Genomic DNA, 15434 nt, shown 5'->3' on the forward strand with positions numbered 1-15434 from the left:
GCTGGGGTTTTTGTTTTGTTTTTGATTCGGCGGGGTGGCGTTGGGGGGTTGTTTTTGGTTCAGCGGGGCAGCGCTTGGGAGGGCCTGTTACGGCAGGGCCGGGGTTTTTTTTCTTTTTTTCTTTTTTGCTTGGGGCGGCAAAAGAGTTAGAGCCGGCCCTGTGTGTAGACCAGCCCTAAGATACCACAGTGATCAGTGCATTATAGTACAGAGACAGAACGTACTGCTGTTCTAACAGCCCTAGAGACCTATACGGAATCCTCTGTTCAACTAATAGGTTCCCTCACTGCCCTGCCAATGCTTCTCTCAGGGATCATCAGTGGAGACAGGTGGGAGTTCAACCCCCAGGCCCATTCAATGCTCAGCCTCTCTGCTGAAATTTCTAACAAGGGGGCCAACTGCAGGCGAGGTTTTGTGGACAGCCAGCCACTAGAAACTGGGCTAAGACCAACGCACTCATTTCAGATAACTTACTAGCCAGCCAGCAGTAAAGACTTGCAGTCACTACACTCAGTGACCTGGAGATGAAATGCTACATATCCTACGTCTGGGCTTGTTAATCTCAAAGAAGGAACTCAATGAAGGGATCTAAAATGGAAGCAGGGGAGGAGAAATGGGAAAGGCGGCCTAAAAGTAGAGTTAGTAAAAAAATGTAAAATGTTAAATTCATGATTTTGACAAATGAGGGTAGGTGTTGTGTTTTTGCTGCTGTTCTGGTTTTGTTTACAAACAGTTTTGCCAAAAACAAACAAACGGGGGGGGGGGGGGGGGGGGGGACACTACATCCCATTTTTCAACCAGCTCTGCCTGAAATAGTTTTCTGTTGTTTTACAGTTGCTCTTTATTTTTCTAATCTTACAAATATCAGGACTATCAAGTCGGTCTTTCCTGTTTCTGTGGGAAGTCTCCTTGGAGGACCAGAGTACAACCACTTCCTCTTTACAGAAAAGACAAGGGAGCTACAGATTTCACAAATAAGTCTTTTCTCCTACTTGTTTGCCAGGCACTCGAGTTTTAAAAGTTATCAAGCTATTTGTGTTTTATTAACATTCTGACTAAAATAACCTCTCTTCCTACGGCTCGGATTTTGCTTGCCTTGGTAATTGTGATGTCATAATCCCAATAGTTCACTAGCTGTCCATAAAAAGAACAGGAGTACTTGTGGCACCTTAGAGACTAACAAATTTATTTGAGCATAAGCTTTCATGGGCTGCAGCCCACTTCATCAGATGCATAGAATGGAACATATAGTAAGGAGATATATATACACACACACACACACACACACACACACAGAACATGAAAACTCTATGAGCAATTATCAGCAGGAAAAAATTGTCTGGCTATGTGGACTCTCTCCTCAGGCCCTACACTACCAGCACTCCCAGCTATTTTCGAGACACCACTGACTTCCTGAGGAAACTACAATCCATCGGTGATCTTCCAGAAAACACCATCCTGGCCACTATGGATGTAGAAGCCCTCTACACCAACATTCCACACAAAGATGGACTACAAGCGATCAGGAACAGTATCCCCAATAATGTCACAGCAAACCTGGTGGCTGAACTTTGTGACTTTGTCCTCACCCACAACTATTTCACATTTGGGAACAATATATACCTTCAAGTCAGCGGCACTGCTATGGGTACCCACATGGCCCCACAGTATGCCAACATTTTTATGGCTGACTTAGAACAACGCTTCCTTAGCTGTCATCCCCTAACGCCCCCACTCTACTTGCATTACATTGATGACATCTTCATCATCTGGACCCATGAAGAAGAAGCCCTTGAGGAATTCCACCGTGATTTCAACAATTTCCATACCACCATCAACCTCAGCCTAGATCAATCCACACAAGCGGTCCATTTCCTGGACACTACTGTGCTAATAAGCGATGGTCACATAAATACCACCCTATACCAGAAACCTACTGACCGCTATACTTACCTACATGCCTCCAGCTTCCATCCAGGACACACCACATGATCCATTGTCTACAGCCAATCTCTAAGATACAACCGCATTTGCTCCAATCCCTCAGACAGAGACAAGCACCTACAAGATCTCTATCAAGCATTCTTAAAACTACAATACCCACCTGCTGAAGTGAAAAACCATATTGACAGAGCCAGAAGAGTACCCAGAAGTCACCTACTACAGGACAGGTCCAACAACAAAAAAAAACCACCAACAGAACGCCACTAGCCGTCACCTACAGCCCCCAGCTAAAACCTCTCCAGCGCATCATCAAAGATCTACAATGGATCCTGAAAGATGACCCCTCACTCTCACAGATCTTGGGAGACAGACCTGTCCTCACTTACAGACAGCCCCCCAACCTGAAGCAAATACTCACCAGCAACCACACACCACAGAACAAAAACACTAACCCAGGAACCTATCCTTGCAACAAAGCCCGATGCCAACTCTGTCCACATATCTATTCAAGCGACATCATGATAGGACCTAATCACATCAGCCACACCATCAGGGACTCGTTCACCTGCATATCTACCAATGTGGTATATGCCATCATGTGCCAACAATGCCCCTCTGCCATGTACATTGGCCAAACCGGACAGTCTCTACGCAAAAGAATAAATGGACACAAATCTGATATCAGGAATCATAACATTCAAAAATCAGTAGGAGAACACTTCAACCTCTCTGGTCACTCTGCCACCTTTAAGTCTGTTACAATCTTACAACAGAAAAGCTTCAAAAACAGACTCCATTGAGAAACTGCTGAACTTGATTTAATATGCAAACTAGATACCATCAATTTAGGCTTGAAGAGAGACTGGGAATGGCTGAGCCATTACACACATTGAATCTATTTCCCCATGTTAAGTATCCTCACACCTTCTTGTCAAACTGTCTGAAATGGGCCATCTTGATTATCACTACAAAAAAGTTTTTCTTCTCCTGCTGATAATACCGCATCTTAATTAATTAGCCTCTTAGAGTTGGTAGGGCAACTCCCACCTTTTCATGTTCTCTGTATATATCTCCCTACTATATGTTCCATTCTATGCATCCAATGAAGTCAGCTGTAGTCCACGAAAGCTTATGCTCAAATAAATTTGTTAGTTTCTAAGGTGCCCAGGGCCGGCTCCAGCATTTCTGCCGCCCCAAGCAAAAAAAAAAGAAGCCGCGATCAGCGGCGGCAATTGGAAAAAAAAAAAAAAAAAGACGCGATCGGCGGCGGCAGTTCAGCAGCAGGTCCTTCGCTCCTAGAGGGAGTGAGGGACCTGCCGCCCCCGAATTGCCGCAGGTGCCGCCCCTCTCCCTTGGCCGCCCCAAGCACCTGCTTGTTAAGCTGGTGCCTGGAGCTAGCCCTGAAGGTGCCACAAGTACTCCTGTTCTTTTTGAGGATACAGACTAACACGACTGCTGCTCTGATAGCTGTCCATAGAATTTTCCACAAAAAACAGCATAGACAACCATATAATGTAAGAAGAGTGCACATAACCTTACACACACACACACACACCCCCACTCACACACACCCCCACACACACACACACCTTTCAGGCATTCATAAAGCAACAAAACAAGGTCACAAATCCAGTTTTTCCTCTTTTTGCAGTTCCCATTGAGCTCTGCAGGTTGTTCACACCCCTCCTGCAAATGTTTATTTGTATTTGCGCCCACTCCTCCTCTGAGAGCAATACAGGTTTCAGCAGAGCAGTCCTCTCACAGCCTGCCTGCTTTCAGCACAGGATTATAGGTCTGTACCACAGAGCGGAGCCAGCTGGCACAAAGCTTCTCCTTCTCCTCCCCTGACCTATTCAAACCCCTTGCACAGGCATCTCTAATCACCTTCCCAAGCCCTGGAGACAAAGAAGGTCCCACACCAGCCTGGGAGGCCTCACCCACAGCCCTAGCTATCCTTAGCAGATGGCACAGCCTCCCCTCATTGGGCAGACCACAGCACTCACATATCAAGGCGGCCGTTTGCTGCAGGTTTTTACCAATTCTAAAGCAAACTGCTGGAGATGACATGGGCTTTAAGGACTCAGCAGAGGAGATGTGGAGCTGAAGGGATCACACTTTTCCCCTACACCTAGTATGGTGGTCCCACGGCCCTTCGGGGATATTGGTTGATAGCTCCTTCATGGGACTATGAGCACGGGCATGTACCTGGCAAGTTCATGAACTCCCCTGACACCTGTCCCTTTTGTGGTGAGAGGGAGACCCTGGCGCACATCTACATAGAGTGCGTCAGGTTGCAGCCCCTCTTCCGGCTCCTCCAGAACCTCTTATGAGGTTCTGGCTGCACTTTTCCCTGCACTTCCTGTTCTATGCACACCCCATCCCTGGCCCCCCAAAGTCACAGGACCTCCTCGCCGTTCATCACTCCAGGTGAAGGAAGATGGATGGGGGGGTGCTCTGTGACTGTGGGGTCTATTTCCATTCCCTTGTCAATTCATGTCTCCAGGCAGAGTTCCTCTGGGCAGCATCCACTGAGTCCCTGGATGCCTTTGAGGAGCAGTGGGCGCCGTCAGGGGTTCCCTGCTCTGTGTCCCCCTCTGGATCCCTCATTATTAAAGCTTTGACCTCACTTTTTTGTTGTCCCCAGAAATCACTAGTAGCCTGGGCTCAGTGGTTCTGCCTTCTTACCTGAGAAGGGGAGGCCTCCACCCACCCGCCCCGCTACTACTAATAGTACACCTAGCGTGCAAGGTGAAAGGAGAGAGCACAGGTATGGGTCCAGAACATCAGTCCTGCTCCCTCCTACATAAGCATACAGCATTCACCAGAAAGAGATGGCCAATAGCTGACATAAAGCCCGTATGCCACCATACTCTGGTGCTACTTACGGCTTTGCAACAAAGCACATGATCACGTGGCATGTAACCCTTTGAATGCTGATGTTTTCCAGACTGCCCAACATACAAGTGCAGAGAGTTAACTATCTCCTGGGAGCAACCTCGCCTGTTATCTGGGGGCACTCACTGGATAGTGAACAAACCAGGGACCCATTCAGGAGTTACATGTTTAACACCATCATTCAATGCCAGTTGCGCCTTCCAGTAGAAGGAGAGTGCCTCAGACAGCTTTATGGTGGTAGAAGCTTCTTGTTACCTCAGGAAGGCATAAGAACATGCATGTGGCAAGAGAAGGCATCTCCAGTGATACATACAGGAAAGCATTTCCTACTGGACCTCTGACAAGGGACCACATCCTGTTTGCCTGTGTACCAGCAGTCCCGCTGAAGTCAGGCAAGGAGATTAATCTGACTTTGAACTCAATTATACCAGAGGGCAGGCACACCTATGCCATTTTCCCAGAGTACTAATACGTAGCATTTCAGGACAATAAATTGCTTCCACCCACGTTCTCACCAGAACGAGGATGGATCGAGGAGATGCCACAAGAAGCAGCCCCTACTGCCTCACACAGTTGTTTCTCTGCATCTCACTGACCTACTGCATTGATGCACTGTTAATAAGATACGAAAACCTAATTTAATGGTGTGGGATGAACCTGTCATTCCCTGCGGGGATCAGACAACTCGCAGTGCAAGTGCATTGGCAGACGTACCTCACAATACTCAATTCAGAAAGATACAATGAAGCTCTTCTGAAAGGGCTGAACTGGTACAAGGGCGTGGCCAGGGGTTTACCTAGCAGCTGCTTCCAGCTCTGAAAAGGAGCAGGCAGTGATCAGCTGAGCCTGGATACCTTTTCCATTTACTGAAACTGAATCCCAATGTGGTACAGCACGTGTCCTTTTTTATGGTTTGAAAAAAATTAGCAGTGGACACAGACCAACCAAGAACTCCTCATCAGCAGATAAAAAGTGTGGCTCATCGGCAGGCATCAGAGTCCAGTCGGGCTGTTCTGACTGCAGCACATACACCTTATACACAAACAGAGAGGACTCTCCCCCAAACAGTTTGGAGGAAGTAGAGTACTGTTTATCCTATAGGGACAGGGCAGGGGTGGGGAGAGAGATCAGAATTGGGCTTATTGGTATTCAGCAGCTACCCAGAGAAAGCCCATCCCTGATCCACACTGTATGTTCCAGTCTATGCATCCGATGAAGTGGTACCACAAGTACTCCTGTTCTTTTTACTTTTAAGAGCAGGATTTCACACTGGGGAAAACTTGACAGAGAGAAAACATTTAAACTAATTTACTTCACCTGCAGTTGTATGTGCATTCTTCACTTCTGTGGCTATATTTTTGAAGCTGTTGCTTTTAAACAAACACAACACTTTTCATCCAATGAATTTCACTTTTATTAGTGATGCCTCACAATAACGAGGAATAAGTGGCCTTATTTCATAGATGGGGAAGCTGAGGTATGTGAAGCTTAAGTGATTTTCCCAAGGTCATTCAGTGAGTCAGTGGCAGAGTCAGGAATAGACGTCAGTCCCCTGACTCACAGTCCCCTGCTCTAGCCACTGGGCAATACCTCCCAGCCTGGTTTCTCCTTCTGTCTGACCATGCAATTAAGTTATCATCCTCTTTTTATGAAATCAGTCAATTCCAGAGGAATGCTTGTTTCTGTCACAAATTCAGCCTCCTGACTTTACTGACACCAAGAGGAGGATGGGCCATGAGGAAAAACTCCTTTCCCCCCTATCCCCCCCACTTGATAAAAACTAAAACATCCCTGAAAACTATTCTTGCCACTTTTGTTAATTATGAAAACCACACAAAGTAGGGAGAGTTAGTTCAAGGGCTCTCACGCTTCTCTAGCGCGTGGACCACATCTGAGTAGAGAATAATTCCACGGACACCTCTTCTCTGATCTGTCATCTTACAAACTGTCCCCTCCCATTCACAATCACATAAAGCCCTATGGCACCTATAGCAATTCCATCAGGGCTTTGGAGCTGTGCTCTGGCTCCGCTCCAGCTCCAGGCAAAAACCTGCAGCTCCACTGCTCCAGAGCTGCTCCGCGCTCCAGCTCCGGGCTCCGCACCAAAGCCCTGGTATTTTTAGTATTTATGAAGCAAGGAGGAGCCAGCCTAATGGGACCAGGCAGCTCTCGGTGAATGACCAGCAAAAGCCCATTGACCAGAGTGTAGGAACTACTGGACCCGTTTAATATTCTCCCCAAAGTAAACATTCTTAACATGACTTATTCTGAAGCTGCTACATCAGTTACCTCCAAGCTGTGCAAATATAGTGCTTCTGTAGGAAGGGCTTGGATTTTAGTGAGGTTCAGAGACACAGTTAAGGTCCTGTTTAATACAAAACAAAGCTATGCTCCAGTTCTACTGGGGGATACTGTCACTGTAGGCCAGGTGTCCCAATATGGCTGTATTTTTAGCACAGACAGGGCCTTGGGAAACAAGGTTAAATGTGATGCCAACACCTCGCTCACTCACCTTACTGCTGATGTCCTCTCGCTTGCTTCTAGGCTTGCTCCTCCTCAGTTTAATGGATGGGGAGCGAAGCAGGTTTTTTATCCTGCTTGTTATCGTAGATCCTTCAACCGACATCATACCTGGGTGAAGGGAGAGTATCACCCCACTCAAAACCAAACTTCAGTAGATCAGCCCAGCTTTGTGGCCAGCACACCCACGAGCTCAGGGCCAACTCACGCTCCTTCACATGTCTCTCACTGACTCTGTTTTCTGGGGACTTCCCACTCTGCTTCACCAGAACTCATGAGCTTCTGGGCCAAGGTGCTCGAGTACGTTTTTAGATTTCTCCTTTGCAGACACTAGAGCATCAGACCAGCTGTAATCTAAAAAACAAGGATTCATGGGTCAAAAAAACATTCCCAATAGATTGTACTTTTGTATTTCTAGGGAATGCAGAGTGAAAAACAGATACCATCTAAGTCTTTGTGGGATATGGATGGACAGTGTATCATTCATTCGTGGTGGCAAAGAAGTTTTTTAAAAGTTGCAAATGACAATTTTGTATTTATTAGTAATTTACAAATCTAAAGAGAGACAATTTTGATGTGCTTGATGAGAGAATTTTCAGGATTTAAGTTTTAAACACAGATACTTTGATCTTGCAGTTGGAACCAGGCAAGCAGCCTTTTGGAACCCACATGGAGCCCATTATAGTCAGCAGGAGTTCATCCACATACATCCAATTGCGGAATCAGTGCCACAGACTAGTGCAGAGGCCAGGGACCATTTCATTTTCTGTGGTTTACAGGATGCAGAGCACATTGTTGATATTTAAATAAACAATAACAAATTCAAAATATAAGTCACACTAAGGTACAGGGAGTAAATAAGAGACAGGCTGATGGTGTTTTTAAAGCTCCCATAAATTTACCTCTGCTTTTTAATATACTGTACATTATCTAAATATAAAGTCATACAATATTACACACACACACACCTCTATTTATAAAGGAGATCAGCAAGGAATCGTGACCGCTGGCAAGGATTAGAGATCTCGGGCCAAACCTTCTACACCTTTGCCCAAGCCACCGAGCTGGAGGAGATAATCAAGTCAGGTTTCTAACTGAAGTAGTTTGCACTAAAATATCCTCCTCGCTTTCATACAAGATGGGGGGAAGGAGGGGAAAGAATGCTAGAGTCAGCAAGATCGCGAGCCCTTTCAGAGCATTGCCCACTCATTTTGCAGAAATGAGATACGGGGGGCGGGTAATTTGGTTCGTTTTAATTAAAATCAGAACGTTTCCACCGCAAAAATATAACGAACTTTTCAAGCAGGCGCTTGCACGGGCCGATTTCCATTACCTTGGTGCAGCAGGAGCGGTGTCTGCTGGAGGGGGCGGGGGGGCAGCAGGGACGTGCGATTAAAAAGGATTTATCCAAGGCTCTGTCCATCCAGCTAACCTTCCCTGAAAGAAAAACCAGTTCCGAAGTCAGCGTCCTCCTCCTCCTGGTGTCACGGCTTTGCAGGCATCGGCACTGGTACACGGGGAGAGGAGGAGCAAGACCCAAACTGCAGCAAGAATCCGGAGTTCGTCACCACTTCGGAGAGGTTTTTAAAAATGCGGGAGAAGAGGTGCGGGGAGGGGATGCGGCTCCGCTGGTGAATTTCCCCGCAGCCTATAACGGGGCTGAAACTGACCAGAGCCAGTGCCTCCAGCCCCCTGCTCTGTATTCTTCCCCCTCGGATTCTTCCCCGGCTGGCTACAGTGTATCGCCTGCGCGCTCAGCTGTTTCCGCTCTCGGAGTTCCAGGCTGGCTCCCGCTCGCATCCCCCCGCGGCAGCCCCAGCCTGTGCGGAATCCGTCTGTGCCTGCAGCAGCCTCTCAGCGCTCACACACACAGCCCCAGCCTGGCGGCTCTGGGCTATGGTGGCTCAGGCAGATCAAAACGCGAAACTGACAGACCAAAAAAAAAAAAAGGTGGGTGGGTTTGAAATTGCAGAGAGGGATGGCTGGGAAACCCCGCAAAAGCAAACCCTGGTGCAGAGATTGGCGGGCTGCAGAGCTGGGGGAGGGAGCAGCGGGCTGGGATTGGCAGAGGAGGAATTAGCGAGCGTTTGTTAGATCTCCAAGGGAGAAGCAATCTGTACTTCACCCTGGGGGTGCCTGATGACGCCTTTGCAGGCCAGTGAACCCGGTCTGTTCTGTTCTCTATAGGGTCTTATACCAGGCTCACCCCCACGGTACCTGAGCACCTGCCAGTAGGGCACTATGCATTGCATCTGTCAGGGGTGGCTGTTCACCTCCAGTTTCCCAGACCCTGGCCTCTGCAGCGGCAGCAGCCAGCCTCTTCCTTGCCTCCCATTCAGCTGGGCAGGATTGAGCCCGCCAGGGAGCTTGGGCTGTTATCTGAGAGAAGGGATTCCACCCAGGTGCGTCTCATGCTGCCCCAACCGCAGCCAAGAGGCTCAATATTAGACCAGTCAGTGCTTCATTTGTAATGAAAGAGGTGCTGGGGCTCAAGCTATTTTTGTATTTTCATAACTGACCTGACAAGCCTCGAGGTGCTGGGGCTATGATCTGCCAAGCCTAGAGATGCCAGGGCTCAGCCTGGCACAAAATAAGGGCTGGAGCCAGATGGTAGTTGGTGCCTGTACAGCAGGCAGAAGGGGCGGAGCCAGGGGCTAGCCTCCCCAAAGGGGGGCTCCACCCAGGGCTGGCGCAACCCATTAGGTGACCTAGGCAGTCACCTAGGGCGCTACAGTTTGGGGGGCGGCGACCGCGGCGGTATTTCGGCGGCGGGACCTTCCGCCGCCTCTGTGGGGGGCGGCATTTTGGAGCGGGACCTTCCGCCGCCTAGGGCGGCAGAAAAGCTGGCAGCGTTCCTGGCTCCACCCACCGCCCATGCTGTACAGGTACGCAAGGGAGCATGGCCAAAGTTCCAGTCCCTGCTGGTGCCACTAGGGGAGCTAATCACCTCAAAGTGGGTGGGGAGGCAGGAGAGCCATAGGCCCTCCCACCAGCACCGGCCAGCAAGAGTGGCAATGAAAGGGGTGTATCTAGGGCAGTGATACTCAGACTGAGGCTCAGTAGCCGCAAGTGGCTCTTTAATGTGTCTCCTGCAGCTCTTTGCAGCATGTGATACCTAAGGGGTAGCAGTGGATTCACTGCTCCTGTGCACCTGTGAGCTCAGAAGAGCTTGTGCAACTCACACTCCCACTTCAGGGTTGTGGCTAAAAGCCACAACAGATGCCTAAGGGAGGGGATGGGAACCTACATTACCTGTGATGAAAGCAGGGGTAAAAGTGGCGAAATTCTACTATTGCCCCGCTTACCGTGGCTCTCCCCCTCCCCCTGCCATACCACCATCCTATCTCTTGGGAGCTGCTCCTCCACACCCTTCTCCCTCCCCATCTCCTTTGATGGCTGCCCTCCTTTTCTCTTCCTGGATGACTGCTTTGTCCCATCGTTGGGGGCTCCCGTCCAACCCTGGGTGTTAATGGGAATTATAGCTGGTCACTGGGAAAAAAAATAGTGACAATTTGGTGAAGTCCCTGGGATTACTCACACTTGTAAAGTTGTTCATGTACAAAAGTGTTTGCAGGATCAGGGTCTTAAAGCTGGTCTGGTCAAAACTCTGTCCCTACTTTAGGGGAAAGTCCTGCATTGACCCCAGTGAAATAACCTAGTATATCTTTTCCATCTCTAATTTCTATGATATCCAACCACATTGGATAAGCAAATTAGCTGGAAGTTTCTGCTATAATGACCATATGTGTCTTCTGTGATTAACACATCAAACCTGTCCTCCACTCTCTACGCTGGCTTCCTATAGAATATTGAATTGAGTTCAAGGTCTCAGTCCTTCAAAGCGTGCCATGGCCTGGGCTTATGACAGCTAAAAGATCACCTAACGCTCTGGGATGAAGACTGTGGTCAACAACACACCTTTCTGGCACAATGGAACGCTCTACCCCAAGGGTAAAGCTCTACTGTGCAGGAGACAGAACTATCTTGGGAGCCTGTTTGAGACTGTGGAATGAACTCCTCCGGCAAATCTGGACCATCACAAGCCACCTCATCTTCCACTCCAAAGCACATTTCCTTGATCTGTCTTCTCTAATCTAAACACAGCAACGGGTATATTTTAAACCAAAACAAAACCCTAAAACAACACACTCCACTGCACATTCCTCTCCCCCTAGGAAGTGGATGAGAGAACAAACAATGGGTGACAGATGTGTAGTCATGTTGCTTAATGCCCTACTGGAAGTTGCTCAGATACTAGGGTGATGAGTGTGGTATAAGAACTTGAAGAGAACAAAACCACAAAATAAAAGAGTTACAATGGCAAAGTTTTTAACCATCATTAGATTTCAGTGTGAATAGCCCATGAACTTTATATATCATAGAGCTGCAGCTTCAGTCTCTACAGACTAAGAAACACACTCCTGTATCATTCAGAATGTTTTCTACACAAGCAGAAGAGCTAGACTCTATTTATTTAATGAAAGATTCATTTCTACTGAAACAGAGCATGCCAGAGAAGTGCTCATAATAGTCTTCCAGCTAAAGCTGGTTGGAAATGGAGGTCTGTTTTCATGTAAAATGTTTATTTTTTCAGTGAAATAAACAAATCTCTAAAAAATTAAATATTTTCATTGGGGAATGCTCCACACTGGAGTTATACTGTGGGTGTCTCATGTTCCCATTCGCCCATGTAGGCCGGGTTTCCTGGATAGACTACATCTTCCATGATGAACCCTGGTTTCCCCTCTTGGTGAGGGGAGGCCGCACTGCAAAAAAAACCAATTTTCCCCAGAAAAACACATTCAGTTGGAAGTTTTCAACCAGCCCTACTTCCATCTCCTTTGGTGGAACACTTATATAACAGTCTGACCTACTGGTAAAGGTGTGTGCGCACTGGGGATTGTGAACCACTGCCAGATGAGCACTGTATCTGAGCTCTGCCTTTGAAATTGGGGGGAGACTTCTACTGTGTTTTCATTCCCCCCAAAACTGTGATAGATTGTCATTGCTTTGTAAGACGAAACAAGACTACCATGACATGAAACTTTGTAACTGCAATAGGGCAGTATTTTTTTAATCATATAAAGTACCACAGTGGGAGGTAGGGAACATACCTTTCAACTTTCAAAGGCCCAAACATGGCCCACAACATGTGACAAAAATCCAGAATGAGGAACACACAATATGACTTGTGCAGGAAACTTAAAATGCTGTGGAACTCCTCACCTTAGTGTAAATAATTGTGGTATGTATGAGTAACAGTGCCTGACTGCACAGGGTAGGAAAAGATTAATAATAGAGACCAGAGCTGCTGCAACCAATTAAAGCCTCAGTCCTGCAAAGATTTATGCATCTGCTTAACTTTATCTCCTGTGAATAGTTCGATTGCAGTGAATGGGACTACTTACAGTGGCCCAGACCCTCAAAGGAATTTAGGTACCTAACTCCCACTGATTTCAATGGGAGTATAAAATTAAACATATGCATCAGTCTTTGTAGGATTGGAGCCTGCTATTGCATATACTACCATAATGCTTTTCTAGGACCTCAATTCCACGAGTCTTTATTTCTGATATAAATCATTTCTGACAATAAAGGGGGGGGGTGCCAGGTTTGTGTGGAACATATGCAAATTTGGGACTAGATTGACTGATGTCTTCAAAATGGGCGACAGATGAGATATTTGGGAGAATTTGTTCAAATGTAATTAAGACTATTTTCTTCTTTTATTTGAACGCTGAGCACATGCAAAATGCAATTTGTGATTGACCCCCCCCCCCCCCGGGCATGTGTTTGTAAAATGATTTTTTTTTAAAAGGTGAATTGCCTCTCCAATAGCAGTGGAGTTTTAAGTCCATTGAAAAGGGACTGGTGAGTGGAGGGTGCTGAAATTTCTGATATGCACTTTGCAAATATTTTGCCGAAAAACGCAGAACTTTCCCAAATGTAAACAAACAGCCAATGTGAAATTTCACTAGGTTTTGCCAATTCATCATAAGTACAAGAATTTTGCTGAAATTTTGAAATTAATTTTTTTAAGGGATTTTCTCCCCGTGGTTTTGGTAATATAACAGCAGATCAAACAGCTGGGATACCAGCCTTACTCCTGGATCTTAATTACTGCAGCAGGGAAACAAGTAGAATCACCAACCTCTTGTTAGTCTTTAAGGGACTGAAGTGAAAGGTGTATTTCACAACTAGTGTATCATACGGATTTCCTGGTTCTAACATAAAAACTGTGAAATGAGAGTATGAAAGTATAAGACTAATGCAGAACTGTTGCACCCATTTTAACAAATAGAAGTAAAGTCAAGGGTCTGAGCATTACTTCTGATGTCACAATCTTGCCATCCAATAACTGTGCGTAACTGTCTTGATATTAAGTGAAATGGGCCTATACTTTTGGAACACCGAGGATCAATTGGCAAACCTACCACTCAATCAAATTGCTCCTTATGATGCATTTCTGCCATGGTGCTTACAGTAAACTGCCTAATGACAGTGATCAAGCAGGTGGCCTGTTGGAGACTGGTTAATTATCTCTTATATAAAAGCCTGTAAATTATAAACATGTGTAGCTTGTGAAACCACATGAGCCTATGATTTTTACCCTCCTCTTCTTCTAACACCACCCATTGTGTGCTATGCCCGTGTGCTACATCTTGTTTTTATTTGGACTGTGCACTCTCCAGGACAGGGCCTGGGTTCTTTTACAATATGTTTGTCCAGAGCCCAGCACAATGGGTCACCACTCTCGATCGAGGCCAGTGGGTGCAAGAGTAATACAAATGATAATAACTATTAGAGGCAGTGGAATTTTCCGTTTCGCTGCTGGGGTCACAGATTCAGCCCCTTTCAGATCAGACATTGCACTCTGATGAGAGTCTCTCTTTCCTCTCTGCAATTTTATTCTTGGGTTCTGTGGTTGTTTTAATGGCATGTTTAATGCAAAGAACCATAAATGCGGAAGGAGAACAGATGCCATGGAAACAAAATGCTTGATTATTTTTTAAATGGTAAGTAAATTGGCCCCCAACCTCCCTGCTTTTCTACTAAACAATATAGTGCCAATAATTCAGTAAACTCACAGGAGGACTTAAGGCAAAGGGGCGTTTTGTAAATGATTTTAAGCAAAACATGTTTTTCTCATTGAAATATCCTGATCAAGGCATAACTCGAGAGAACACAGGCCAACCGGGTTAAGTCTATACACACTTCACATCAATATGATGACATGAAAGCTTTGTCCTTGAACTTACAGCCCTTACACACCCAAAATGCCCCTTGACACCAGTGGTTCGTGTAAGGGATGTGAGGGCACAGCTCCCCCTGGCTATTTTCTCATTAAAGCACTTGTGGTCTGATTGTCAGAGTTGCTGAGCACTAGCGACTCCTGTTCACTCTAATGGGAGCTACCTTTTCCCCCAGCTGTGTGATGCTCATTAAGACAAGAATGATCAAGCGGGGGGGCAAGATTTACATTTTCTATAAGAAAATAAGGCCAAGATTTTCAACAATGGGAGCCAAAATTAGGCTCCTAAATCCATATTTATGAAGGGTTAGACACCTGCGGCTGGCCTGTGCCAGCTGACTTGGGCTCTCAGGGCTCGGGCTAAGGAGTTACAACCGTGCTTAAGCTCATTTGTTTTCATAGTGTGGTTATTTGAGACCTTAGACATTGGACCCTGACCAAACTAGTGGTGCTTACGGTGAGGTGGTCACTGACTCATTGACAAGGAGGCCGGGGCTGGAAAGCACACACAAAGGCTGGGTCCGGGGTGGGAAAGTCTCCAGCTCGACTGGGGGAGTCACCAGCTGAAAACTGCCTCTAGGGACTGTTTAATTGAACTCCTGGAGGTGGCACCTGAGTAAGGGAGAAGGAAAGCTTCCTGAACACCAGCCCCAACCTGGAGGTCTATAGCTGAGCTGTCCTTTATCAGGCACTTCGGGGAAAGGGAAGGAAAGGAAATGGCCCAGTGCGGTTCAAGAGCCAGAGGCTGTTCCCTGAGTCAGAGGTGTTGGAGACAACTTCTCATAGGTGCACATAAGGACCACTTACCAGTGCTATTTCATAA

General features: G+C 46.8%; 1 protein-coding gene across 1 annotated transcript in view; it reads right to left on the reverse strand.

Moving 5' to 3' along the window:
- The window catches only part of MAPKBP1 (mitogen-activated protein kinase binding protein 1), a 132112-nt gene extending 123200 nt beyond the window's left edge, over window positions 1-8912 (reverse strand). The window contains exons 1-2 of the mRNA XM_026651296.2: window positions 8693-8912; window positions 7352-7713 (exon numbers count right to left, since the gene is read on the reverse strand). Coding sequence (XP_026507081.1) covers window positions 7352-7468 — 117 coding nt within the window. The 5' untranslated portion in view covers window positions 7469-7713; window positions 8693-8912. The remainder of the gene's footprint in view (window positions 1-7351; window positions 7714-8692) is intronic.
- Window positions 8913-15434: the final 6522 nt, after the last annotated feature.

The sequence above is a fragment of the Terrapene carolina genome, unplaced genomic scaffold (genome assembly GCF_002925995.2).
Source record: "Terrapene carolina triunguis isolate 2854851 unplaced genomic scaffold, T_m_triunguis-2.0 Scaffold96, whole genome shotgun sequence".
NCBI classification, from domain to species: Eukaryota; Metazoa; Chordata; order Testudines; family Emydidae; genus Terrapene; species Terrapene triunguis.